This window comes from Microcebus murinus, chromosome 10, assembly GCF_040939455.1.
Source record: "Microcebus murinus isolate Inina chromosome 10, M.murinus_Inina_mat1.0, whole genome shotgun sequence".
Taxonomy (NCBI): domain Eukaryota; kingdom Metazoa; phylum Chordata; class Mammalia; order Primates; family Cheirogaleidae; genus Microcebus; species Microcebus murinus.
In genome coordinates this window covers 20,403,307-20,429,166 of record NC_134113.1, presented here as the reverse complement: position 1 = coordinate 20,429,166, position 25,860 = coordinate 20,403,307, and the positions used below count along the sequence as shown (strand labels likewise).

The 25,860-nt window shown below is 37.9% G+C and overlaps 1 protein-coding gene across 2 annotated transcripts in view; it reads left to right on the top strand.

Moving 5' to 3' along the window:
* Positions 1-6,614: 6,614 nt before the first annotated feature.
* Positions 6,615-25,860, top strand: part of GAS2L3 (growth arrest specific 2 like 3) — a 33,094-nt gene continuing 13,848 nt past the window's right edge. The window contains exons 1-4 of one of the 2 annotated variants that reach the window (XM_012787630.3): positions 6,615-7,240; positions 17,368-17,414; positions 23,227-23,395; positions 24,518-24,633. In XM_012787630.3, the coding sequence (XP_012643084.2) occupies positions 17,391-17,414; positions 23,227-23,395; positions 24,518-24,633 (309 nt within the window). In that variant the 5' untranslated portion in view covers positions 6,615-7,240; positions 17,368-17,390. Of the gene's footprint in view, positions 7,463-17,367; positions 17,415-23,226; positions 23,396-24,517; positions 24,634-25,860 lie in introns of both variants that reach the window. The other variant, XM_012787631.2, reaches the window with a different exon arrangement.

Genomic DNA, 25,860 nt, shown 5'->3' with positions numbered 1-25,860 from the left:
ATAGTAAACTGTTTTCCTGAGTTCTGTGAGCTGTTCTGACAAATTATTGAAACCCGAGGATGGGGTGTGGGAACCCCCGATTTCTAGCTGGCTGGTCAGAAGTACGGGTGTCCCCTGGTCCTCATGGCTGGCATCTGAAGTGGGGGCAATCTTGAGCCTCCAACCTGTGGGGTCTGCACTACCTCTGGGTACTTGGTGTCAGAATTGAATTCAATTGTAGGACACCCAGTTGGTGTCGGAACTGCTTATCGGTGTGGAGAAAGCCTATCCATTTGGTGTTGTGAGTAGAAACGATTCACTAATAGATTTTTTTCCCCACAAAGCATTTTTGTGAGACTTTAAGGAAAATCCACAGAGCAAGATAAGGAGTAAAAGAAGAGTACAAATTTGAAATTAGATATCATACCCATGAAGAAACATGGCAGAATCTGGCTTTATGGTTGGAAAATGCATATCATTGATATGGAGTATCACAGAAGCTGATTTGCCATTAATTGGCTATGTGACCTTTCAAAAAAAACTTATTTAAACCTCTTTAAGCCTCAGTTTCCTTATTTGTAAAATGTGGACAATATGCTATTCCTAACTAACAGGGTTGGTGTGAAAATTAAGCCTGATGATGTTTCAAAAGCAAGTTAATTAGTGGCACCAGCAAGTGCTAAGCACCCAGTAAATGGTAGCTATTATTATTATTAATAATAAAATCAACTGCCATATGCTGGTGCATTGCTAGTGTATTGCTGGTGTTTTATTTCTAAATATCTCTTGAGTTTTGATGTAATGGAGTGACAGCAGTGAATAAAACATGATTCATGGAATTTACAATTTAGTAATGGTGACAGATGAGAAATAAGTACACAAAAAATGAAGTACAGATTACAAGTTCTATGAAAGAAGCACTCTCTGATATGCACTTTCATGGATCCTTTACCACACTGTCATTAGAAGGATTCCCCCACACACCCCACTTAATGGTTTCCTACTGTCTTCAGCAAAAACTCTTACCTCCTTGGCAGAGCAGTTGGCCATTGAGACACTTCCTCATTTGTCCTACTCCTGCCTTGCCTCCTGCCCCACCTATATTCTAGGCTTCCAGACAGGATGCACTTGCCAGAGCTCTGCATCCTCTTAAACCAACCGAGAAAGGGGCAAATAAAGGAGTTTTCTTGTTCTTTTCCTTTCCCTTTCTCCCCACCCCAGGTCCCAAACGGGGGGGGGGGTGATTTTGTCTCACAGGGACTTTTGGCAATCTCTGGAGACAGTTTAGTTCTCATGACTGAGGGGCAGGCATGCTACTGGCATCTAGTGGGTAGGGGCTAGAGATGCTGCCAAACCTCCTACAAAGCACAGAATAGTCTCCTGCAGCCATAATCTGGCCCCAAATGTCAATGTGCTGAGGTTGAAAAGTCCTGCTCTTTCTAATCCTTAGTCCCTTCAGGATGCTATAATGAGATACCCTAAACTGGGTAGCTTATAAACGACAGGAATTTATTTCTTATAGTTTTGGAAGCTGGAAGTCCAAGATCAAGGGACTAGCAGATCTGGTGTCTGGTGAGGGCTTCCTGGTTCATAGATGGCACCCTCTAGCTGTGTCCTCACATGGTGGAAGGCAAGAGCTAGCCCTCTGGGGTCTCTTTTATAAGGGCTCTAATCCCAAACATGACAGCTCCACCCTCATGGCCTAATCGCCTCCCAAAGGCCCCACCTTCTAATACCATCACCTTGGGGATGAGAATTTCAACATATAAAATTTAGGGGGACACAAGTATTCATACCATAGCCCATATTTCGTTTTTGTTTGAGAATCAGAAACTGATTTCACTCATTGATTTTACAGCAGTAGAATTTTACTTTTTCCCAGATTTTTACAAAATTAAAATTTATTATTTTTTTCATATTGTGAGAAATAATAAATTCAGTAAATTGTCACATATTACATTTGGGTATTATCTGACTGTTATTTTTTGGATACTCAGAATATCTATTGCCTTTGCTTCTGATAAGAGTCCTCTAATTTCCTCAGGGGAACCACCCTTTTCCCTTCTCCTAGTTGATCCCACCCGCAGCCCCAGAGTTGGAAATGTGACTCAGGCATAACTAATTAGAGCATCCTACATCACATATCACAGCCATTAGTTTAGGATTGGGCATGTGACTCATTTAAAGAAAATGAGAGATATTGCCTGGAGCAATTTTGGGAGGAAGGTGGTGCCCCTCATTTGCTTGTATGCTGTGTATTGTATTATTGTTCCAAATTCTTCATTCTCTCCCAGTAATAGAATTATATGTCCAGGCCCTTTGCCCTACAAATTTGCAGTGCCTCTCATGACAGTGGGCAGAACATACATCCCCACCCACTGATATTGGGCTTGCCCATGTGGCTTGTTTGGACAATGGAATGTGGGTGGAAGTGAGAGTCTGTCCGTTCTGAGCTAAGGCCTTAAGAGACATCACATGTTTCTTCTTGTTGCTCTTGTCCATCTGCCATGTGCCATGAGAAGAGCATGCCCTGGGGAGCTGCAAGCCCCAGAATGAGAGACAGAAGGAGCATGCCTAAACCCAACCTACAGCTTGAAGCAGAACCCTTCTCCTCCACCGTGAACTAACTTGCAGATTCACAAACAAGAAAAATCAACGTGTATTACTGTAAGCCACAAAATGTTGGAAGTTGTTTGTTATAAAGTTATCACAGCAAAAACCGCACCAATATATCCTGTTTGTGTTCAGTTCCATTCCTACCCTTCCCTTCTCTGCTCACATTGGGAAGGATGGCTAGCCCCTAACAGGCTGCATTGAGTAGGTCCCCTGTTGGCTCTGGCCAAGTTCAATCACTGAAGGACTGGTGAAAGATTAGGCGATGGAAGAAGGGAAAATCTAGGCTAATTTTCACCCTCTCTGCTGCAGATTTCATCTCCGGTAAAGACTGCATCTCCCACATGGCTGCCAGTCCCACTGGGAAAACTCTCCCCTAGTGCTGACGCTCCTAGCTTCTGAACTCCTCTTTTGAACTTACAGACCCTAGAATTGTGGTGGTTTCCTACTGTTGGTCATCTCTGGGTTGTCTCTTCTCTTGCTTATCTTCTCAGCAATTCTATCTTCTGTGAAGCAAAATCCATGTTAAACTCCCTATTCTGGAAGCACCCGGAATGGTTTGTGTTTTCTAACTTGAGAAACTACACAGAGTTACTTTTTGATTAGACCTGAACCTAAGAGAATGTAGAACTAGAAGTCCTGGAAACCACCTTGTAACCAGAGGGCATCTGAGAATAAAGCCCACATGAGAAGCAGAGCCAATAGAGACTGGATTCCGATGATGCTATTTGAAATCTTGGGTCAAGCTGTGCTTAAATTTAGAGAGTTCTATCCCAGGATTTTAATTGCATGAGCCATTACATTCTCTTTTTTCTTAAGTGAGCTTGAAGATTTTTTCTCTCACATATAGCTATATGTGATAGAAACTTGGTAATACTTGGGCAATAAGCTCTGTGAGAGCCTGGTATGACTACATTGCTAATATTTGTGACCACCTCTTGTACATGAAGTGGAAGAATGGAAATTGTAGCTTGCTGCAGTCATTCTTGCTATGTTGTCAGATTTTTACATCCCTCTCCAGATAGAGATTACATTAATTTCCTAGAGCTCCTGTAACAAATTGTTACAAATTTGGCAGCTGAAACAACAAGCACTTCTTCTCTCATAGTTATGGAGGACAGAAGTCCAAAATCAAGGTATTAGCTGGGCAAAACTCCTTCTAAAGTCTCCAGGAGAGTTTTTCTTTGCCTCTTTCAGTTTCTGATGGCTCCTGCCATTCCTTGGCTTATGGAAGAACAGTCCCAATCTCTGTCTCTGTCTTCACCTGGTCTCTCTCTCTCCTCCCTTTCCTCCTCCCTCCCTCCTTTCTGTGTGAATGTGCTCTTTTCTGTCTCTTACAAAGACACTCTCATTGGATTTGGGGCCCACCATAATCCAGTATGATGTAATCTTATTTCAATCCTTACCTTAATTACACCTGTAAGACTCTATTTTGAAATAAGATTACATTCTGAGATTTTGAATGAACATGAATTTGGGGGGGGGCACACTTCAACTCACTACACAGATTTAACGTAACATTATAGTATTAACCATATGGACTGAAAAAGAGTCACAAAGTTAGTGAATTTAAAGGGATAGCTTTATTTCTAAGGGAATTATGTCTTGTAGGGTTGAAGCAAGCCTCTGTTAAAACCATAAAGCCAGGCATCAGAGGAGAGAAAGAAGTAGGTACACAGTCTAAATGGGGCAGCAGGGTATACATATTCAATAGGATATAGGATAAGTTCATGAATATTCATGAAAAAAACCCACATGTATGTACATTAGGTTTACATGTGTGTAACATATAGAAACATATGACCCATGTTCACTTTAGGGAGGAGATTCAACATTTAAATGAATTATAATTAGGTCCTATACATAAAAAGGTGAAATATAGGGCATAAGTCCTTGAACTCTGCATCCTCAGGAGACTGGCCCAAATCAGTTCATAGTCCACAGTCATACATCAGGAAAATGTTCTTTGTGGTCCAAAATAGTTGACATGTCAGAATCATAAAAAACAGGAGGAGGGTGCCAGGTGGTGAGATGAATGAAGTGAGGGGTCTTCCAGCCTTTCATTTCTCTCAAGCCAGCCTTTGACAAAATCTAGTAATGATTAGCAAGGGCTCAGCAGTGAAAGTAAATGGGATGTGACCACCCTCCCATCCTGCCATGGTGGGAGCATTACAATTTGGTGATTTTAGCCAAAAGAGGGTCCGTTAGTCTGTTGGAGGGGTTTGGGACTATTATTTTCATCCTCGACCACAGCTGTTGTAAGCATAACATTTCATATTATGGAGTTACTTATACATAATATCTGCTAACACTAATCAGTAACATTCCTTTAAGACAGAGCTTAGTATTGTTTTTAGTATAGTTGGCTCCCAATAAGTTATTTGCTGAATAAGGAGTTCAATTAATTGTAAATGAATCAATACCCCAATTGCACAAAGATTGCATCCAGTACTTTACACAAAGCACCATCCATAGATTGACATCAAACAATGTCAAAGAATTAAAAATATTTATAAAATGACAACAAAATGCAGAACAAAACAACTAATAAACTGATCAAAAACAAACAAACAAACAAACAAAAAAACTCCAACACCTACAGTGTATTTTAAACAGTAGAAGAATTCTTGTAGGGCTGTGAAAAAGCCAAATCTTATTTCAAGATCCAAGTGTTATATGATTAATACAGACCCTCCTGTATTCTGGAGAGATTTTTAGTCAGATGAATGATTATTCCTAATGTTAAAACTTATATTTCCAAACATGGTGTTTTCTTTAAGTGAAGTATATCTTCACAATTAGAAAGTCAGAACTAGTCAAATTTGTGATTTGATGGAAGCAAACTGGTGAGTCTTGCTTTGCGTGTTACAACCATGCCAATTTGAAGTAAAGAGAGGCCCTCTAAAACATGCCTATTAACCTAACCACCAATTAGAAAGCCTGAACATGAAAGCAGATTGCAGCTCATTAGATGGAACCCTCAATTACTAATTGCAGTGTTAAAATCAAGACAGGTAATACAGTAAGTGTGCTTAAGGAGTGGGGTACTGTGAATTAATGTAAAAGATATATATATGTATATATAAAGACATCCTCTTTCCCACCATTCTTTCTGAGATAGTTTGGGTAATTGTCATCTTTTAAGTTTTGGAATTGCCACTTATCTTACTCCCTTCCTCAAAATTCCTTGAAAACATTTTTTTCTAAAACACAAATATGTTCATATCAGTCCCTCCTTATCATCATCTCAATTGCCTGCAGAAAAGAATCTAGCTTCCTCAGCACCTACCAGACCTTCCATCTGTGCCTACTCCTACACCTTGATCTGTCTCCTGATTGTCAAATCTTAGTCATTCAAAACTGCCATTCCCAGAACATTTCTTGTGCTTTCGGATCTCTGGAACCTTGCATTTGCTCTTCCCTCTCCATGGAAAGCACTCCTTACTCCCAATTACCCTTCCCTCCTGACACAATCTTATTCAAACTTCAAAATTCAGTTTCCTTCAAACCTGACATCACCCTTAAAGACTCTTAGCTGTTCCCTCTTTCACAGACCTCCATAGACTTCCATTTGGCCTTTACCAAGCTGCTGAGCACTTTGAAGGCTTGGGACTGTTTTCTTCATTTCAGTTTCTGAAGAAAGCAACAGTAGGTCTCACTGGTTTTGTTGAGAGAATGGAGAGAGGGAGAGACTATAATTCCAGTTTAATGCCCACACTTTACAGATGGGGAACTGAGGCCCAGAGAGGTGACACGTTTCGACAAAGGTAACAGAGCTAACAGGAGGGGCAGGACCTCCGCTAGAAACTATGAAACAAGCCACACTTAACACAGATCTATGTATTGTTACATTGTAACAACGACTTTGTAGTTACATTGTTACACTGATGCCTAGTCTCAGTTTTATTTCCACCCTCGGAGCTAGTCAGCCTCCCTTATTGAGGTTAATATTTTTTTTTTTCCGGCTTCTGGTGTTTCCTAAAGAGCCAACATCCTCCTTTCACTTCCAGTTGTGACTTGGAGCTACAGGACATCCTTGACATGCACGAGAAGACAAGCCTCCCTGAGACTTCTGCTTAGGATTCCATGCCTACCGGGTTACAGTTTGTGTCTCTGGAAACCGCAGAGCCACCAGGACAGCCAGTTCTCAGTGGATCTGGGGTGGGAGCAGCTCTGAACAGATCCAGGTAAAACCCAGGGAGACGCCCTTCAACTGCACCCCGCAACGTCCCGGCCAGCAAGAAGCAACCCTCGGAGGCCAGGCTGATTCACCTCTCCCGCCTGCATCAGGACAAACAGGAGGGGCTGTCGCTGAGAGGCCGGATCGGAGGACTTGTTCAGTGACTAGGCCACTTCGCCTTTCAGTTACGAGAGGTTGGGCCACCAAGGTCCGCGGACGCCCCGAGGCGGCGGGCAGGGCTGCAGGCCAGCCTGAGGCGCTCCCGCTAGTCGCGTGCCCCGGGCGCCCGGGGGCGGGGCCTCCAGACCACGCCCCCGTCCTCTGATTGGTCCCTTCGAAACAGGCGGCGGCGGACCGCGGCTAGCCCTGAGGCCCCGGCGGCGGCGGCGGTTGGTCAGGGGCGTGCCGGCTCGGCACAGATTGAGCTGAGATGTCGCCCCGCAGGGAGAAGTGACCCTCCCGCGCCTGGTGAGTACTTCCCTGTTCGCCTTCCCCTTCCCTCGCGAACTTTTACTCGCCATCCCAGGACTTCCGCGCCTCCGTCCGAAGGCTCTCGGGGTCCCCGCGCGCTCTGCGGGGTCGCGGCGGAGGTTTGGTTGGGTCCCCGCGCTGGGGGGCCAAGATGCTCTGCGATTGGCTGGCTGCGGGAGTCGCGTGCTCTGATTGGTCCCCGGGGCCGTCAAGGTGAAGGTATGCCTGCCTTCGCCTGCCCGCCCTGGTGCGCCGACAGGGGCAACAGGTGTGCGCGGGCGGGAGCCGGGGCTGTGGGAGCCGCTGGTGCGGGCGAGCTCTGCTGGGCGGTGCGGGGCAGGCGGTCGAACCGCTACCCGCCTGCTTCACACTCCTGAGAGGAATCGCAGCCTGGGGCCAGTGTAGAGTTTCCAGGGGCGCCCTCGTGCCCGAGCGCCTAGCGCGTGGAGGGTCACTTGATTCTTCATCATCACCCGCGGGAAGAATTGAAGAAGTCACTGACTCTGAAAAGACACCGCCACAGACTGTCATCTTGCCCTGTTGCAGGGCTTGGGGGCTCTTCCCTGTTCCCTGCAGTCCGGGCAGGGCCCAGAACGCCCAGATATGTGGCCCTAGGGCATATAACTGGAGCCCCTGAGGATGCTTCCCCACCCACAGCCCTCGGTTTGGGGGACCGCGCTGGGGGAGGCTGGCAAAAGCAAGGGCAGGCTTGCAAAGAAGTCAGGGGGAAAATTTTTGGAGGGCGTGCTTCCTTGTGGAGTCACGCCTGTTTCCTTCCTAATCTTTTCAAACCACGGGATTCAATCTTATAAATTTAGAGTGCTTTCGTGGTCCGTGATGGTGGGGTAGCTGATCCAGTTGTTATTAAGTGAAGAGATTTTCTTTCTTTTTTCTTCTGGCCCAGTTTAGGTCAGAGCCAGGGTTTTGCTTCCCTTGTGTGGAGAGCATTAGAAACTGCTCTCTCAGAAGATAAGCAGTTTGTGAACGGCTATCTGATTAGAAATTGGAATTCTCACCACTTCAGAGTCCCTTTGGGAGGAGATTGGAATTGTTTCAGATGACAAAGTGGAAACGCTAGTGATCTGGTGTAGATCCTGATAGGTATTGTTGGTCTGACTCATCTGTTTGAAAAACTCATTAACAACCAACTGTCATTGAACAGTACACGTCTGCTATTTTGACATTATTGAATTCAAAGTAGTATTTCTTTTTAGTGTGGCAAAATTGCTAAGCTTGTGGACTCTGAATTGAGACTTTACTGGGTGTGTGGCCTTAGGCATGTTATTTAATCTTTCTAAGCCTAAATTTCCTAATGTGTAAAAGAAGGTTAATAATAGTTTCTACTTTATTAATGTGAGAGTTATGGTGAGGATTAAATGAAATAATCCATAAAGCTTATTTAGCACAGTATCTGACACAGTTATTATTTCTATAATGTTTAACTTGAATGAAATTTTTTGAGCTATCCCTATAGGGCGGGGACAGGCAGAAGATGAAGGCAGTGATAGTTATCATTCATTGACTAAATTATCCATATAACTTATTTAGCACAGTGTCTGACACATAGTTATTATTATTTATATACTGTTTAATCTGAATTAAAAGTTTTGAGCTATCCCTATAGGGTGGGAAGAAGCAGAAGATGAAAGCAGTGCTAGTTATTCACTGACTAAATTATACATGTAAAGCACTTAAATCAGTATCTGGCATGTAGTAAACACTTGTGTTATTATTTGTCAAACACATTATTACCCAGAATATGCCAAGTACTGTCTTCTGGGTGTGTTCTTTATTTGTATTATTGTTATACCTCTTAGTAATCCTGCAATGTAGTTGATGTTATCTCCATTTTTATAGGTGAGGAAACTGAAGCTCAGAGAAGGGAAATAACTTACTAGGGTCCACCTGGAATTCAGTCCAGGCCCTTTTCCATATCACACTACCATTGAACTATATTCCTAACATTAAGCAACTTTCTTGCACTGGGTCGTTTGTATGACCCAGATTCATTTCTGCTGTAGGTATGCGTTTGTTTAGAATGTTATATGAATTACAAAATAATGAGAAAAAACTTGTGATGGTAAATCAAAGTGTGTAATAAAAGAACACTGTCAACAATATACACACTATTAGTGAAAAACCAACCATATTTTGGAATTTTGATGTGTAGAGGATGGTCAGTCAGTCCAGAAGTAATGTTTCCTAATTTACATTTGAAAAATATACATAGTAGTTGGAGAATTAGTTCAGAAGATAATGTTTCCTAATTTATATTTTCCCATTTAGTTTTTGTTTATTCACTATGCTTTTAGTAAGCTACTCTTCTATTTTTTATTATATATCTCAATTTAAATTTGGAGATAATGGGAAAAGTTTCAGTTATTTTGATAATTTTTTTCAAGCTAACCGTTGATAAGGAAAATAAGAGATTAAACTTAATATGTACTATTATATTATGTTTTACTTTCTTATTATAATGTGTGTGTATTTTACTTCTTCTTGTTGTTTCTATACTTTGATATTAGATATATACCTTTACATACCTAATGAGCTGTGTGATGAACATAGAATTTGAGAGAATAGAAAATTGGAGTCTGCCAGCCAGTTTATCTCAAGTTGAGTTTCTTTATTTTTAATTGGGATTTAATTGTCATAGAAAAATTCCTCAGAAGTAATGTTTACAAAATATACACTATAATTATAATTGTATTTCTTTAGTGTTTCTCTTCCTAAAAACTCAAAAAGTTTCCTCATTTTATTACATTGTTACACAGAAGGGTGTTTGGTTAATGGAAAGCTACTGTGTATTTCATAAATGTGTTACAAATTTCCAAACAACTAGAATGCAATGATATGTAGCAGATTACTAAATGTAATTTCACTTTTGCCTCTGAGAGGGTCATAGGAATTTGCAGTATGATGACTATCGATCATATGCTGGGTATTGCGGGAGTGCTGACTCATAGAGACTCCTGCTTACTCTCACACACCACAAACTTTTCTGTAAGAAAGTACAACATTAGCTATGGTGAAGGGCTTACTACATAGAGAGTGTTGGCACACATAATTTAGAAAAACGCTGTGATCCCAGTAATGTTATATATACTGTTCTACAGGTTGTTTGTTCACATAATATATTAAAAAAATCTTTTCATGTCAGTGGATATAGCTCTGTATTATTCTTTCAAGTGGCTAAATGAGTCCACTGTATGAATGTCCCATACGTTACTTAAACACTTTCCTGTTAATGAACACTTAATGTTCTTTTTTTTTTTTTAATTGGTGTTTGTGTATGTCTGTGTTTTTCATATGGTCTTTTGTCATAGGTCAAGGCAAACTCATTTCAAGTTCATTAAGAATTATTTTGTAGCCCACAAAATTTTATGACCAACCAAAAATTATATCTGATATAAGATTCAGTTATTCAGGTTGCATCTCTACCAGACATTTCAAGAGGACAATTTTAAATAAAAATTTCTCAACAAATAGGCAGTCTCAATATTTTGTAAATAATGTCATGTTTTATTAAACTGTAAAAATCTTGTTTCTTTATTTTAAAAGTCTTCAGCTGCTGTGGAAGCTGCTTTTTACTGAAATAAATATACATACCATCATTGTCATTTCATATTCCTTTTAGTGTTATATACAAACATTTATTGTATTTGGGAGTAATTCCATTACTAATTTTAGCACAGATTTCTACAGTGAAGTTGAAGAAATGAAGACTATTACCTCTTTAATTAAGGAGCTTATAAAAAAAAGTATAGAATACAGTAAAATAGAAACATATAGTATTGCTATATACCCTAAATTGGGGAGGTGGTTCAGGGGAGACTTTTGGAGGAGTTGAGTATGAAGGATAGATGAGTCTGGAAAAGAGGAGGGAGAGGAGTGTTCCATGTAGACAAAGCAACATGTGCAAAGATCCAGAAGAGAGAGAACATGGTGCTCTAAGGGTCTAATAAAGGTTCAGTATGGCTGGACTGTAAGGGTCAGGAGTCAGGGCTGGGTGGGATCCTATGAAGCCTCTGTGAGCTTTGTTAAGGAGTTTGGACTTTATCCCAAAGACTTCAGAGAGCCATAAAGAGCTTCAAGTAGGGTAGTATTAATAGTAAAATGTCCTCACATGGACATTTGTGAATGATCACCTGGGCAGCAGTTCATGAAGAACAGGGTGGAAGCTTGCAATGCTGGACAAAGGGTGAATCTCAGTAAAACTGGAGAAAGTTGATGGTGGCTTGAACTAGAGGAGTGGTGCCCATAGGTATTGAAGAAAAAATTTGTAGGTAAAAGCAACAAGATATGGTCATTGATTGTTTTAGCTGAGGAAAGGTATGGACTGGTGAGAGGTAGAGAGGTGAGAGAGGAAAGAATCAAGAATGTCCTGGTAACTTAGTGAGTATTGGCACTGTTCCTTAAGGGATTGTACACAGGAAGCCTCTGTAAAGATATAAGTGAATGGATGGTTGATAGATATGTAAAGATAGGACCATTTGATGATGATGAGGAGGAGTAGGATGATGATAGTAAACACATGGCACTCTCTGAATTTTATCTATCAGTTTAGCATAATTTTTTGTTTGTTTGTTTGTTTGTTTTTTTAAAGCACATTATATAGAGCTAGTGCTCTTTCCTCATTGCTTCAACATGCTGGGCTCACTACATCTCCTACTCATATTTTGGATACATATTGCTTTCTCTAGATCAAATGTCCTGACCTCTGGGCAAATCTTCCTTTCTTCACTAAAGACATTTATTAGTTTCCTATTACTACCATAACACATTACCACAAATTTAGTGGTTTAAAACATCACAGATTTATTATCTTACGGTTCAGGGGGCAGAAGTCAGAGTCATACTGAGCTCAAAAAAGGCGTCGGCAGGGCTGTGTTCCTTCTGGAGCCTACAGGGAGAGTCTGTTTCTTTGCAGGGCACCTGAGTTCCTTGGCTCCTTCCTCCGTCTTCACTGCCAGCAGCATGACACCTCCAACCTCTCCGACTCTTCCATATAATATCTTCTGTCTCTGCCTCTGCCCTCACTTCGCCTCTATGACTCTTCACCTTTCTGGATCCCTTTTATGATGGGAGATCACCCTGGGCCTGCCAGGATGATCTCCCATCTCAAGTTCAATTTAATTCATCTGCAAGGTATCTTTTTACCTTGGAAGATCACATAGTCACAGGTTGTGAGGGTTAGGATGTAGACAATTTTGGGGGCCATTGTTCTGTCTACCATAGATGGAGTTTATTTATGATGTGCTTGTCCACTGGGCAGTTGTATGGATTCCTGAGTACTGCATTGGTCAGCACTGGCATAGCTAGCCTGTCCTGTTCACCTGGACCCTCTGCCTACACCCTAGCCTTAGCCATTTTTTTTCTTTGTGATCTCCTGGCATAGCAGGCAGCTCACTTGACCTGCTGGTACCTTAACTGTAATCACTGTACATATTCTACCTTGAACATGTTGGGGTGAGAGGCAACATCATGTATCAATTCAGGTCACATGATAAATAATAATAATAATAATATCAGAAAAGGTCCCCCATCAGACACCTGTCTACCATGTGGCTGCTTCTAAGCTTTGCTGCCACATTTCTTCTATAGCAGAAACACTGTGAAGGGAGACAACCATTGTTTTCTTAGGGATTTTCATGTCTCTCCCACCAGAACCATTCCCTAAGCTTCAGGCTTGAATACTTCCACAACACTATTTCCAACAACAGTCCAGGAACTTATACTTGGCCAAGCAATATACAGGAGACACTGTCAGATCCTAGCTCAGTCACCATCATTTGTCACTACTGCAGTGGACCCTTCCCCTCCAGGCTACTCCCCCTCTCATTTTTGTTCTCCCCTTCTCCATCCCTCCCTGTTTTTCCTTCTCTCATCCTTTTCCCTACATCTCCATCTACTTTCCTTTTTGTTTCCCTCTTTTCTCTGTTAAACCCATCACTATTTCACTCCCATGTTTCTCTCTCTTCCTCAGAGAGCTCTTTTAAAACTGTGAATTAGATCATGTCACCGCTCCTTTAGTTAAAACTCATTAGTGGCTTCCACTGCATTTGGAATAAAATCTAATTTCCTCAACATGACCTTGTGTGATGGGGCCACCACCATCTAACTCTTCAACCCTATCCTAAGCTGCACCTTCTCCATGCTTCAGCCATACTGGCTTCTTTTCGTTCTTGGAATGCAACAAACTCTTTCAGTCTTGGCAAAAATTGTTCCCTGTGCATAGAACTCTTCCTCTTCATTCTCTGGCTAATTCCTACCCTTCTTCAAATTCATGTTTTTCCTCCAGCAAAATTGTTTCTAATCACTGAATCTAAGTCTAAAGTAGGCCCCTGTTGTTTCTGTCTCTTGTGGCACTCTGTTCTTTTCTTCAAAGCAATTATCATGATTTAAAATTATGTATTCATTTGTGTATTTGTTATTTGCAATCTTCTCACTCGTTATATTAGCTCCATAAGATTTCTGTTATGTTCATCACCATGTCTCTTGCCTATGGTGTCTAGTTCAATAAAGGGAGTAAATATATGCTTGTGGACTAAATGAGAGAGTGTGTGACACATGAAAAAGGATATAGCCCAAACAGTGATATAATACCAGAAATAGGCAAAATTGGTAGAGAGGACATTGAAGAGACAGAAGGAATGGGGCAGAGGGCCCATGTTAAATAAATTCCTGAAGACACATTCTAGCAAAGAGAATTTCCAGTTACAGATTTGTTTCTGAGCATCCTCCCAATTATGAAGTGGGAATTTTAAAGCTTTTACTTTCATTTGTAATCATACTTATGTTAGTAGAGGAAGCTTTCCAAATTATACTTAATGATGTCCGAGTATTAGATTTGTTTTCTTATCTCTTTTTAATTTGATAAATTGTATTAAACTATAGTTATGTCTCATAATATTAAAAGCAACTCATTTATTAAGTGCTAGCTGTGTGTCAGATACTTTCTATGTATCATCTCATTTAATTTTTACAACAGCCATAAGAAGGAGGTGGTGGTAGCCCATTTTACGTACAAGAATACTGAGGCTCAGAGAAGTTAACTACCATAAAGCTAGTATAAGCTGGAACTGGAATTCAAGCCAGATGTATCTGATACTTTCTGCTACCACAGTGTTGCCTTTATGCTAAGTTATTTTCATACACATTAAAAATATATGAAATGTGTTTGGTATAGATATAGCACTTCTATTTTCTTTATTAGGCAATTAGGAAACATTTAACTCAAAATTTTAAAGGTGAGAAACATTTTTTTCCCTGAATAAATCAGAAGAATCTGTTCTTCATCTGTTTTTCTAAGTGAAGCATTAAGAATGATGAAATTTGTTTTGACAGTCAGAAAGGCATACAGACTAGTATAAGAACACCTGTGTTCTCACCACTTATCTTGAAATAAAATATTACTAGTACAGTTGAAGGGCCCCTGTGAATTCCTCCCCAGTCTCCTTTTCCACTTTCTCCTCAGCATAACTATAACTTTATCATACCCTGGAAGCTTATGTTTCTTGACGGTAATCTGGTGGCTGAGTGTGGAATGGATATGTAGTACAGTGATAATTAGTGTTATTCTTTTTCTGAAGAAACTTACCTTATTTCTTTGCTTTTTCTTGCCACTCTTCCTGTTTAACCCCAGATTTGTATCAAGCTTGAGCCATGACACTTTGAGCTCTCCCCATGTCTTGTAATGTGAGAGAGGGATGAAAATGTTTCAGAGCCTGTAGCTTTGGGACCAAGGTCAGTTCAACGGTTGACTTTTTTCTCCATTATAATCTGAAATCATAATGAAATGAAGAGCCTTACTGCAAATAATCTTGAGAATTTCATGATGGAAACATTTTAAGATGAGTGGATTAGGCACAAATCCTGGTCAAGTTTCAGGTGGATGAGTACATTCTGTGTCTCTAACATTTCCCCCAGTCTTTAAAAGTTAAGCATAATATTCTTAACTTAGGGTCCATGAATAGCTTGCCTTGTAAAAGATTCCCAGCATGGTTAGAGAATAGTTTGGACTTGATCACAGGAGAGGTCTTTTTTCCCCTCCAAATCTAAGGGAAAAGACTTCCCCAACTGGCAAAGTAGATGTCTCCCAAAAGACAGAAAGATGAAAAGAAAATAAGGCCAATAATTTGCTAATTAAGATGCAGCTCCAAAAATGAAGTGTTACTGGTTCAGTATAATTAGTTTATATGAAATAAATAGAGATTAAACTTTTAGGGAAAGATAAAAAAGAAGAAAATAGGTAATAAAATGAGTGAGAGGCAGAGGTTGTGATTGCAATATGGATTGGAACTGGGGCTCAGAAGCTACTCTTGGGATTAAATGCTTGTCACAAAAATGTTTTAGAAAGGCAACAATGAATGACTAGAAAATATCAAAAACTGGCTTAGTATCTGTTAACTCATCACTTAACTGATGCACTCATCAGTTAACTGATGATTGACTGATAAAGTCTCATCAGTTCATAAAAGTTTTCTAATAAAAGCATATTTTCATGTTTATAATAGCTTTTCATATATGAATATACATTATAATTTATCTGAGTACTATTTTATTAAAGAATTTCTTTTTTAAAGGGAATACAGATGGATATATTTTTGTCATCTTAAAAGTAGTTCTTTTTACTATGTAAGAAGAAGGACTCAAATATATATGTGTGTGTATATAAAGGCTCTTTTGCTAAAGTTCTGGATGTTGTGCATAAATTCTTTATTTCTTTCATAAAACTAATTTTTTCAAATTTTCCACAAAAAGTGCAACTACTAAACATTCTTGTGATAGCTTCTTTGTGAATGTGTCACTGTTCATGATTTGCACACGCCTTATAATTTAGGCTTTCTTTTGTTTTGGGTTGGCAGTTCCAACTGTTAAAGCTCTTGTCTGATTATGTGGAACTCCATTTTAATGGGAGCAGCTTTTTTGCTGCACTTTTAAAAAATGGTCTCGGAAGCTTCTTACTGTGGATCTTTGTTGGAGACAAAGGATTATTTATGCTAAAGGAAAATGTATTCCCCACTGAATTAGCTCGTGGGAAGCATAACAAGCTCATTAGTAATGCTCACTTGTACTTTGGCCTTTTGCTGTGGTAGAGAGAAGGAAAAATGACATCAAAAAGGACATTCTGTTGTCTTTTGCCTTCCCGCAAAGAAAATGTGATATAATATTAGGCTTTTCAGTAAGGCATAGCTAAGGTTCAACTTTGGTACCAGAAGAAATGTTCCTGAAAGGAAAGTGGTATGTATAGTTGGCACTGGGCATAAGGTATGTTTGCTATAACTTAGAGGAAAAATAACTTTTCCTTGGAAAGTGATAGCATTATAGCCTTATAATTGTACATTTTTTTCTAGAATGTTTTAGTGGTGGTTTAAAATAAAAAATAGTCTAGCTTATTATGCTGCTATAAGCAATCAAAAATCCTAGGTTTTATGTAGTCTATATTATTCTGAATGTTTTTAAGCTCTTTACTTTTTTTCCTCTGAAAACACATTAAAGAATTGCATTAACCTAATTTAATTAATTAAAGTGTTTTTTTATTATAAATTTTAAGGATTGCACTTTGGAGCTAAAATTGCTATTCTTTTTGTTTTCTGTCTTTGAAAATTATTATAGGAAGACATTGAGAATTTTTGGTGCACAGTTAAAATTGATGTTTATCTTTATTACCTTGTCTAGTAGAAGAAGCTTATGAGATCTCCATGAAGATAAGATGAAAGATACTTGACTTTCAGTATCAAGTTGTGATATTGATGTTGTGATATTTATATTTATATTATGTTAACAGGGGAAAGTAAGACTCTGGGAGACTTTTATATGAGCTAATTTTTTTTTAAAATAGCCAGATGCTTCAGGAATTACTTTGATTCTAAAACCAGGAACTACATATTAAAGTGTGTCTCAAATTTTCCTCTTTCAAATAAGGAGTACCTTTATGAAGTAAGAAACAAGGAATGATTAATGAATTCTCTTATAGTCAAACTATTCTAACTAGAAGAAAAAGTTTTAGGTTTTTAGTCAAATAGGAGAATAAAACACATTCCTAAATCTTGTAGTTTGGGGGTTTTGAGGAATAGGAAAGCTGTCATTGTCTGCATGTTAATATTTTATTCTGTTTTCAGAAAGCAATTTCATCTCGATATAGATGACCATGCAGCCTGCAATTCAAGTAAGTGCTTTTCTTCTAAAAAAAATATATATAAGATTAATCACAAAATGTTTTTATTGTGCTAGTTTTTTAAATCATCACAATTTAGTAACAGGTATACTATATTTTGATTTTCTAGTTCTAAAAAAAATTTAATTCTAAGCTTTCATTTATACTGCATTTTTGAGAATCAAAAATACCCTAGGGTTGGTGGGTCCATCTTATTTATAGCACCCTGGGAAAAGAATGGGAATATTTTGTAGTTTTTTCCTTATTGCAATTGAGTATATATTTACTGTTAAAAGAGATATTGGTGAAAACAAATACAAGTTTTTCATTTTAGATAATTGTTCATGTGCTCTTCAAATGCCTGTATAGGACTAGGCATTAAAATTTTAAAGGGTGGTTTTTTGTTTGTGTTTTGGTGGAGGGCAGCAAGCTGGGGGTAATGAGACAAACCAGAATAATCTTATATTTGAATGATTTCTAGAGTTGTTGTTTCCTGTACTATTCTTATATCCTAGTAGTTTTCTTTCTTTTGATATAAGTAGAATAGGACTGAATATTATAGATAAAAGTCACATTGAAGGTTTACCTAGAAAGATGCAAGCAGCTGATAATAAAATTTGCCTTGGCAAAGTGAAAACTTGAGAATCAATCAGATTTCAGTTTTGATCGTAGTTCTGCCACTCTGACTGTGAGGTTCTGGCAAGTTATTTTACCCCTTTGAGTCTCTGGTTCCTTTCCTCTAAGGTGAGGATAATAGTCCTTATTTTGCAAGGTAGTTATGAGGAATCAATGAGCTATCCTGTACAAAGGGTATTAATAGAACGTATATTGCCTAGTAAGCACTTCAGAAGTTTGATTGTATCATTGCTACAACAAAATTATTCAGATATATAACTGGAGATAATACCTGTGTTATGAAATTCTGTTTTTCTTTCATTTCTGTCTTTCATTTCATTTCAATTCTTTCACTTTTCTTTTCATTTCAATTCTTTTCATATTTCTTTAAATAAGAGGACTTATCAAGATAACAGTGGATGGCAGCCTAGAGAAGAGAATTTATTTATCAAGTGCTTAAGAACAACCCTGCATGTGATCCTGCTTGTATACCTCCCTATGCTATGCAGCTATGTCCTGCTCTACTAATAGCTCCATCATACTTTTCCTTTTGGGACTTGGAAGTCCATCACAGTCTCCTGAAAGGTCTTATTCTTCCCCTTTGGGTCTTCTCACATCCTCCTCCAGTATGCTCAGAACTCCTTTATTACTCAAAACCATTTTTTTTTTAGAAACAGAGTCTCACTCTGGTGCCCAGGCTAGAGTGCCATGGCATCAACCTAGCTCACAGCAACCTCAAACTCCTGGGCTTAAGCAATCTATCTGCCTCAGCCTCCTAAGTAGCTGGGACTACAGGCATGCACCACCATGCCCGGCTAACTTTTTATACAGATAATTTCTTTCTATTTTTAATAGAGATGGGGTCTCACTCTTGTTCAGGCTGGTCTTGAACTCCTGACCTCAAGCAATCCTCCCATCTTGGCCTCCTAGAGTGCTAGGATTTCCAAACCTGTTTTTGATCTGATTACTTCTATTCATCCCCTTTTTATCTAAGTCTCAGAAACATCATTAGTTTTTTTTATTATATTTTCTTTATTCCTTATAAAGTGTTTTTTATCATTGCCACATTGACTATGTGGGTTTTTTAAAAAATTATTTCTATACTAGTGACTATTGATATTTTCTTAACTTGGTGTTTTTTTTCATAGTTTTCTTTTATGGTTTCATGAAACCTTCTTTGATCTAGATTCTACAGATTTATCTTTATTGATTCTTCTCTGAGAGTACCCTTGACATCTCTCATGGAGATTTTTGCTTGTCTCCTGCTGAACATGAGAACTTTCCAGAATTTTCACCTCTTTCTCTGCTAATTATATTAGACAGTTACTTAGTTACTCATAAGTGCCTTGCGGAGAATAGACATCCAATAAATAGCTATTATCAATTGACTTCTTATTAATTTAACGTATTATCTTCGTTGCCATTCATCTATATCCCTTGTTCTGATTAGCAAATAAACATACATTCTAAAAGTCAGTGAATAATAGTTGTTAACCTCTTCTAGGTCATAATCCCCTTTTAGAATCTGACAAAAGCTATGAACTCTCTTTGAGAAAAGGCCCATTCATACATAGGCATAATATTTTGCCTAAATGTAAGCAAGTTTATGTACCTATTAATAAATTGATCTGAGGACTGCCTATGGATTAAGATTCTCTTAATGACAACATGATAGCTTTCAGCATGTTTGAGAACAACCTTTATACATGTACTTTTTGTTAGTATCTAACCCTTAACGTTAATATGTTACTGACTAGCCCAGGTGATTATAGAGTCTTCAGCTTACAATAATAGGAAAATCCAACCTGCACTCTTCTCTAGAATGTGGCAAGAAGTACGAATGACTTTTGTAAATGTTAGCATCTCCATTTTCACCCATGATTTTAAAAACCACCCTCCTAACTCGTGCTCATCTTTTCTTGAGAAACATTTGCACCTGCTCTGCCTTTTTTTTTTTTTTTTAGCTCAAATAAAGGACAAATAGCATATTCCATTAACCATCAAATATGATGCATTTTAAGATGCATCTTGATTTTAATGGTACAAAGTGTCATTTGCTAATGTTTATTCTTCAATTATTCAACAAGTATTTTTGACTGAATACTATATGCTAAGTATTATACTGAGTCCTGGGATTACAAACGGAAATAAGACATGATTATGAAGGGAAGAATTAGTAAATCTTTGCTATACTCCCTTGGAAAAAATAATTTTAAGAGCATTTAGGGAAATTAATAACATTTTATCTTTTTCCTATTTATAGGATCCTCATATATTTAGGATATCATTTGCCAATCCTTACTCTCAATTCCTGAAATAATGTCCCTCGAATAATTTATGTTTCTATTTGTCTTTGACTGGGTATTTTTATTAGGTTTCACTACTTCTGCATGCATCTTGTGTTTATTCATTTTCTTTCTTTTCCTTGGGATTAAAAAAATGTTTGTTTCTCCTCATAGGAGATTAGAAGCCCTCCCCCCCTCCAAAGTTTGTCTGAATTATGTACGGTGTTGCTATGACTTTTGATTTAGTATAGTAAGACTTGTTTCAAATGAACCTCAATACGTTTATTTTAAGGGGAAAATGGTCTATATTTTAAAATCAAGAAAGAACTAGATTCACTTGATATTCCCTTTTACTTTTTTACTCTTTTTTAAAAAAGGTTTTAAAAACATTTTAAAGCAGTCACAAACCTACGGAGTAGTTGTTAAGTATAGTACAAAGAAATTTGTTTGCCTGAGCCATTTAAGAGGAAGTGCCAATCTAATGCCCCATCACTTCTGAATATTGTAGTCATGCTGTGGTCCCAACCCCTGCTGTTGTCCACACCCTCCCTTCTGTAGCCTGTTAGGAACCTGGCCACACAGCAGGAGGTGAGCGGCCAGCCAGCAAAGCTTCATGGCTTCATCTGTATTTATAGCCACTCCCCATTGCTGCCCATCCACTTCCACTACAGGCCCCTGCATCACCCCCATTTGTGGAAAGATTGTCTTCCATGAAACTGGTCCTTGATGCCAAAAAGTTTGGGGACTGCTGATATTTCTTGAAAATGAGGACATCTTACACAACCATGATGAAATAATCAGAATAAGGATATTAACATTGGTACAGTAGTACATTTAATGCTCAGTCCACACTCACGTGCTGCCTGTTTTCCCAATAATATCCAATTCAGAATCGTTGTCATCCTCTTTAGTCTGCATTAGTCTGGAACAGTATCTCAGTCTTTGCTTGTCTTTAATGACCTTGATACTTTTGCATATTTCAGACCAGCGTTTTATAGAATGTCCCTCAGTTTGGATTTGCTTGATGTTTTCTTGTGATTAGATTCAGGTTTATGCATCTTGAGCAGGAATATCAAAGAAAGGTGCTGTGTTTTTTGTCACTGCCTCCCATCAGGTGGCATATAATTTTGATTTGTTCCATTATTGATAGTATTCACCTTCATCACTTAGTTAGGATGCTGTTTGTCAGGTTTCTTTACTGTAAAATTACTTTTTTTCCCTTTGTAGTAAGTATTTTGTGTACTTAGAAACTATAAATTCCATTTCTTTTTTTGTCAAAATCTGTTTATTCATTTGTTTATATCTGTATGGGCTCATAGTTATCTATTTTATTCAATGTGGTATAATCTATTTCTATCGCTATTTATTTTGATGCTCAGATTACCCTCGATTTAGCCAATAAAAGTCCCTTTAGGCTGACTTCTGTGTCCTTTTGACATTCTTTGAGAATCTTTGCTTTTTGGTAAAAGATATTCCAATCCAACACCATTCTGGTTTTCTCTCCTTCCATATTTGTACCTCTCTTCTCTGGCAGTGGGAAATCTGGCTCCCATTTGATAAATCCCCAGTTGATATCCTCCTATTGTCACTGCTGTCCTCTCCCTGGGTAGATGCTCAGCTCACTTGGACTCTGGCACCTTGTACGGGGACATTTACCCTCCTCCCCACGCCGTGGACGGCCTCTTTATCCTGCTCAGGGTGTGACACCTTGCGTAAGGCTGTCCCCATACATAGATGCCCTCTCACCTCACTCAAACTCTTACTCTCTATTCCAAGCCACCCCCATGAGAACCTTCTAGTCACTCACTTGGGTTCTAATAATACCCCTTCCCGAATTGTTCAGGAAAGGGAAGGACGGGGGCTATTTATACCTTTTTTAAAAAGTGACTTCATAATAACATGATCACTTCTTTCACATTTGAAGAAGTGGTATAGTCTTTTCTATAAATAATTTTATATTAAAGCATATCTAATTGTATTTCAAATTTCTCAAGTGTTGATTTGATAGTATGTTTATGTCAATTTTTATTCTAAAGCAGGGATTGGCCAAGTAATAGATTTTTTAAGCTTTGTGGGCCAGTAGGCAAAATCAAGATATTATCTAAGTAATTATGTAATCACCACTTGAAAATGTAAAAACTATTCTTAGCTCCTGGGCCATATAAAATCAGGTGACAGATCAGATTTGCCCTGTGGACTGTAGTTTGCCACCCACTTGTTTAAAACCAAAATATTTAGAAATTGTTTTTTTAACAGGAGAATGTTATTTATTATGATGTAGAGTTTACAAAATGTCACTTATGCATTCATTTATTCATTCATTTATCCATTCACTCAACAAATGTTTATGGAATCTCTGCTGTCTGTTAGGCTCCATGCCAGATGCTACAAAGATGTATTTTGTTTTCTTTCCTTTCCCTTTCTCCTTTCCTCTCCTTTTCTTTGGAGTTTATTAATTTGCTGGAAAATGAGGAGATTGGCACACTCCTGTCTCAAAGTACCAATGTCCTGTTTCTGAGAAGAAGTACAGAGCTTTTAAAAGTTCTGATTAACCCCACAAAGATGCATTTTCTAAGGCAGGAATCATTAATCCAGTTTACAGCTAAAATGCTAAGACTGGTCAAGTAACTCGTTAAACTTACTCAGCTAACAAGTGAAGCAAAAATGTTATTTGTTGAATTGTATCCTCTTGGCTTGATAGTAGAATCCATTTGTTAGTTAGGGGTTCACTTACATTGACCACGGTTTTGACTACTGAAAATGTCTCAAGTATCTAGGACTATTGTTTGCTTCTTATGAGCTGCTGCAGTTTTGTCTATATGTCTATTATATATGGTTTATACTTCATCATTTAAATCTAGATGTGGATTATGATGATTTTTAGCAAAGGTTGCATTCATTCAGTTGATTGATGTTTTCTCTAGGTATGGTTTGGAGAAGACCTGCCTCTAAGTCCACGGAGTCCTCTGACTCCCAGACACGGACCAGGACTAGCTAACGTGTGTCAGTATGACGAGTGGATAACTGTCAGGCATGCCGCCACTCTGTTGCCCATGCAAGAAGATCTGTCAATCTGGTTATCTGGTTTATTAGGTAAGGGTTGATACAATACCCCAAATTGGATTCTCTTATTCAATAACTGTTTACTTAGAGCCTTACTGTTTGTCAAGGAGTGGTTGTAATACATGTTGGGATCTCTAGTAAGTGAGGTATTCAATATCCTTGTTCTTACCAAGTTTACATTCTAGTTGGGGAGGTATTCTGATTCACCCTGAATCTTGTGTCCTGAATATTAGGAAATTTGAAGCTTAACTGAAGAGGTCAGTAAGCTTTGAATAATTAGCATTTTCATAGTTAACATTAAAATCATTTTTAAAAAGTGTACAGGTCTTTTTTTTTTTTTTTTACTGATTTTCCCACCTAATCTTATATAAGGCATGAGACTGTGCATGAAATGTATACTGTAGTTCAAATGATTACTATTTCTGAGGCTTTGAGGGATAAAGGCATATGAAACCTAAAAGGAAATGTCAGGTTGGAGAATGTCCAGCATCATAATTTTTACTCTACTGGAGAATATGATTAATGCTCCAAACTTTCTTCCCAGAAAAGAAATTCACTTTAAATAAAGAATTCATGTAGGATTCCAGGGTTTTCATAAAAAGGAATATTCTAAAGGTAAATATAATTACCTTACAAGGTAATTATACATTCACCAAACACTCACTTTTGTTGCATATTAGTTGATTTGGATAATTTTTAAAGTTTATTATGCAATAATATGCTTTTAAAGAAGGTATTTCAGAGGTGAAAAGTTAATATTCCCTGGATATTTGTTATAGTATTATCTTTAATTTTTAAATTGCAACAAAGTCCATCTTATTATAGGGAATCTTTTCTTTGTATAAGCAATATTTATATGCAGTGAATTTATTTTATTCTAAATAAAATCAAAGAGATGTTAATTTTATTTTTTCTACAATTCTATATCACAGATATATTTGTTTCAGTTGTCTTTTATTTAACTTGACATTATTTGCTGTTTTGACTGTACCTTCTAAGAGTGAATACTTGGAACCTGATCTGATATTTATTTAGTATTTCAGCTGTAATCTGATTCTATTTAGTTAAATTTTAACCATATTTTTTACAGAATGTAACCATATTTGAATTTACTGTTTCTAGAAGAATCTTAACTTTGAAATATGTTTTTAGGCATTGAAGTTAAGGCAGAAAAATTATTGGAAGAACTTGATAATGGAGTACTGTTATGCCAACTGATTAAGGTTCTTCAAAACATGGTGAAAACATGCAACTCTGAAGAACCAGAGGTAAGTAAATGTTTGACAATATTGATTTTATGTCTTGGTACATATTAATTTGTTTGTGTACATTTCTTATCATTTCTACAAGGTTGTAAATGTCCACGCCAGTTGGCTATGAGACCTTGAATGATTTACTTAACCTTTTTGAGCATCCGGAAAAATGTTCTCTTTTGTAAAATGCAGGTGTTAATATTTATCTTATAGAACTTATTTGTGAGAGTTCAGGGGAATTAAATGAGATAATGTACAGGTGGTGTCTAGCATAGTGCTTAATACACAGTAGCTTTCCTGTGGCCAGCTCTCGAGAACAATAATTGTGCCTTCCTTCTAGGATTGTTATAAGGGTTAATTGAGAAAAGAGCTCATGATGGTTCCTGGCACACAGGTAGCAGCTGCTGTTGTTATTATTATCTTCTTCATATCCTCCATATGCTGCCTTAATGGTAAATTCAATAAATATTGGATTGAATCAAGAATAATTTTTTTAGATAGTTCTTCTTCATTGACCCTAAAGTCATAATCTGAAGTAGATAAGGTTTTTTCTCTTTCATCAAACGTAGGTGTTTTCAAGAGTTTGGGGTCTGGACACTTACATACTGGTTGGTGGAAATATGCAGTGGGATATATATCACATTGAAAATAAAGCACATTCTTTGATATATAATTCTACTTATAAGAATTTGTTCCAAGAAAATAATCACAAATTCACAAAAATGATAGCACAAAAAAATTAGGAACAACTTAAATGTTCATCAATAAAGAAGTTGTTAAAAATTAATTATTATACCTATACACATTGAAATAGTATATATTTGTTAGAAATGATTATTTAAATCTGTTATTTTCAACTCCAAAAGACTCCTACAACCTATTGTTAAGTGTATATATGCATATGCACACAGAAATCAAATTGCAGAATAGCATGTTTATGTGACATTTTGTAGGTATAGGTGTGTGAATAACTGTGCACAGAGCTGTCTCACCAAACTGTGAGAGGATTTCAGTTGATACTAACCTTTGTACCTTTGTATTTTGCTGTTTTTCTTTTTTTGCGTGTGCAATGATTATATATTCTGTATTCAATCAGAAAAAACTCATAAGGTATTTTAGTTTTGAAAATTAATAGCAACAGGAAGGATATACAGGGAACTGGTAATAGTGGTTTGCTCTAGGGTGAGAGAGGAACTACGTGGTAGAGGTGGGAGGAAGACATTATGTCCTACTCTATGTATT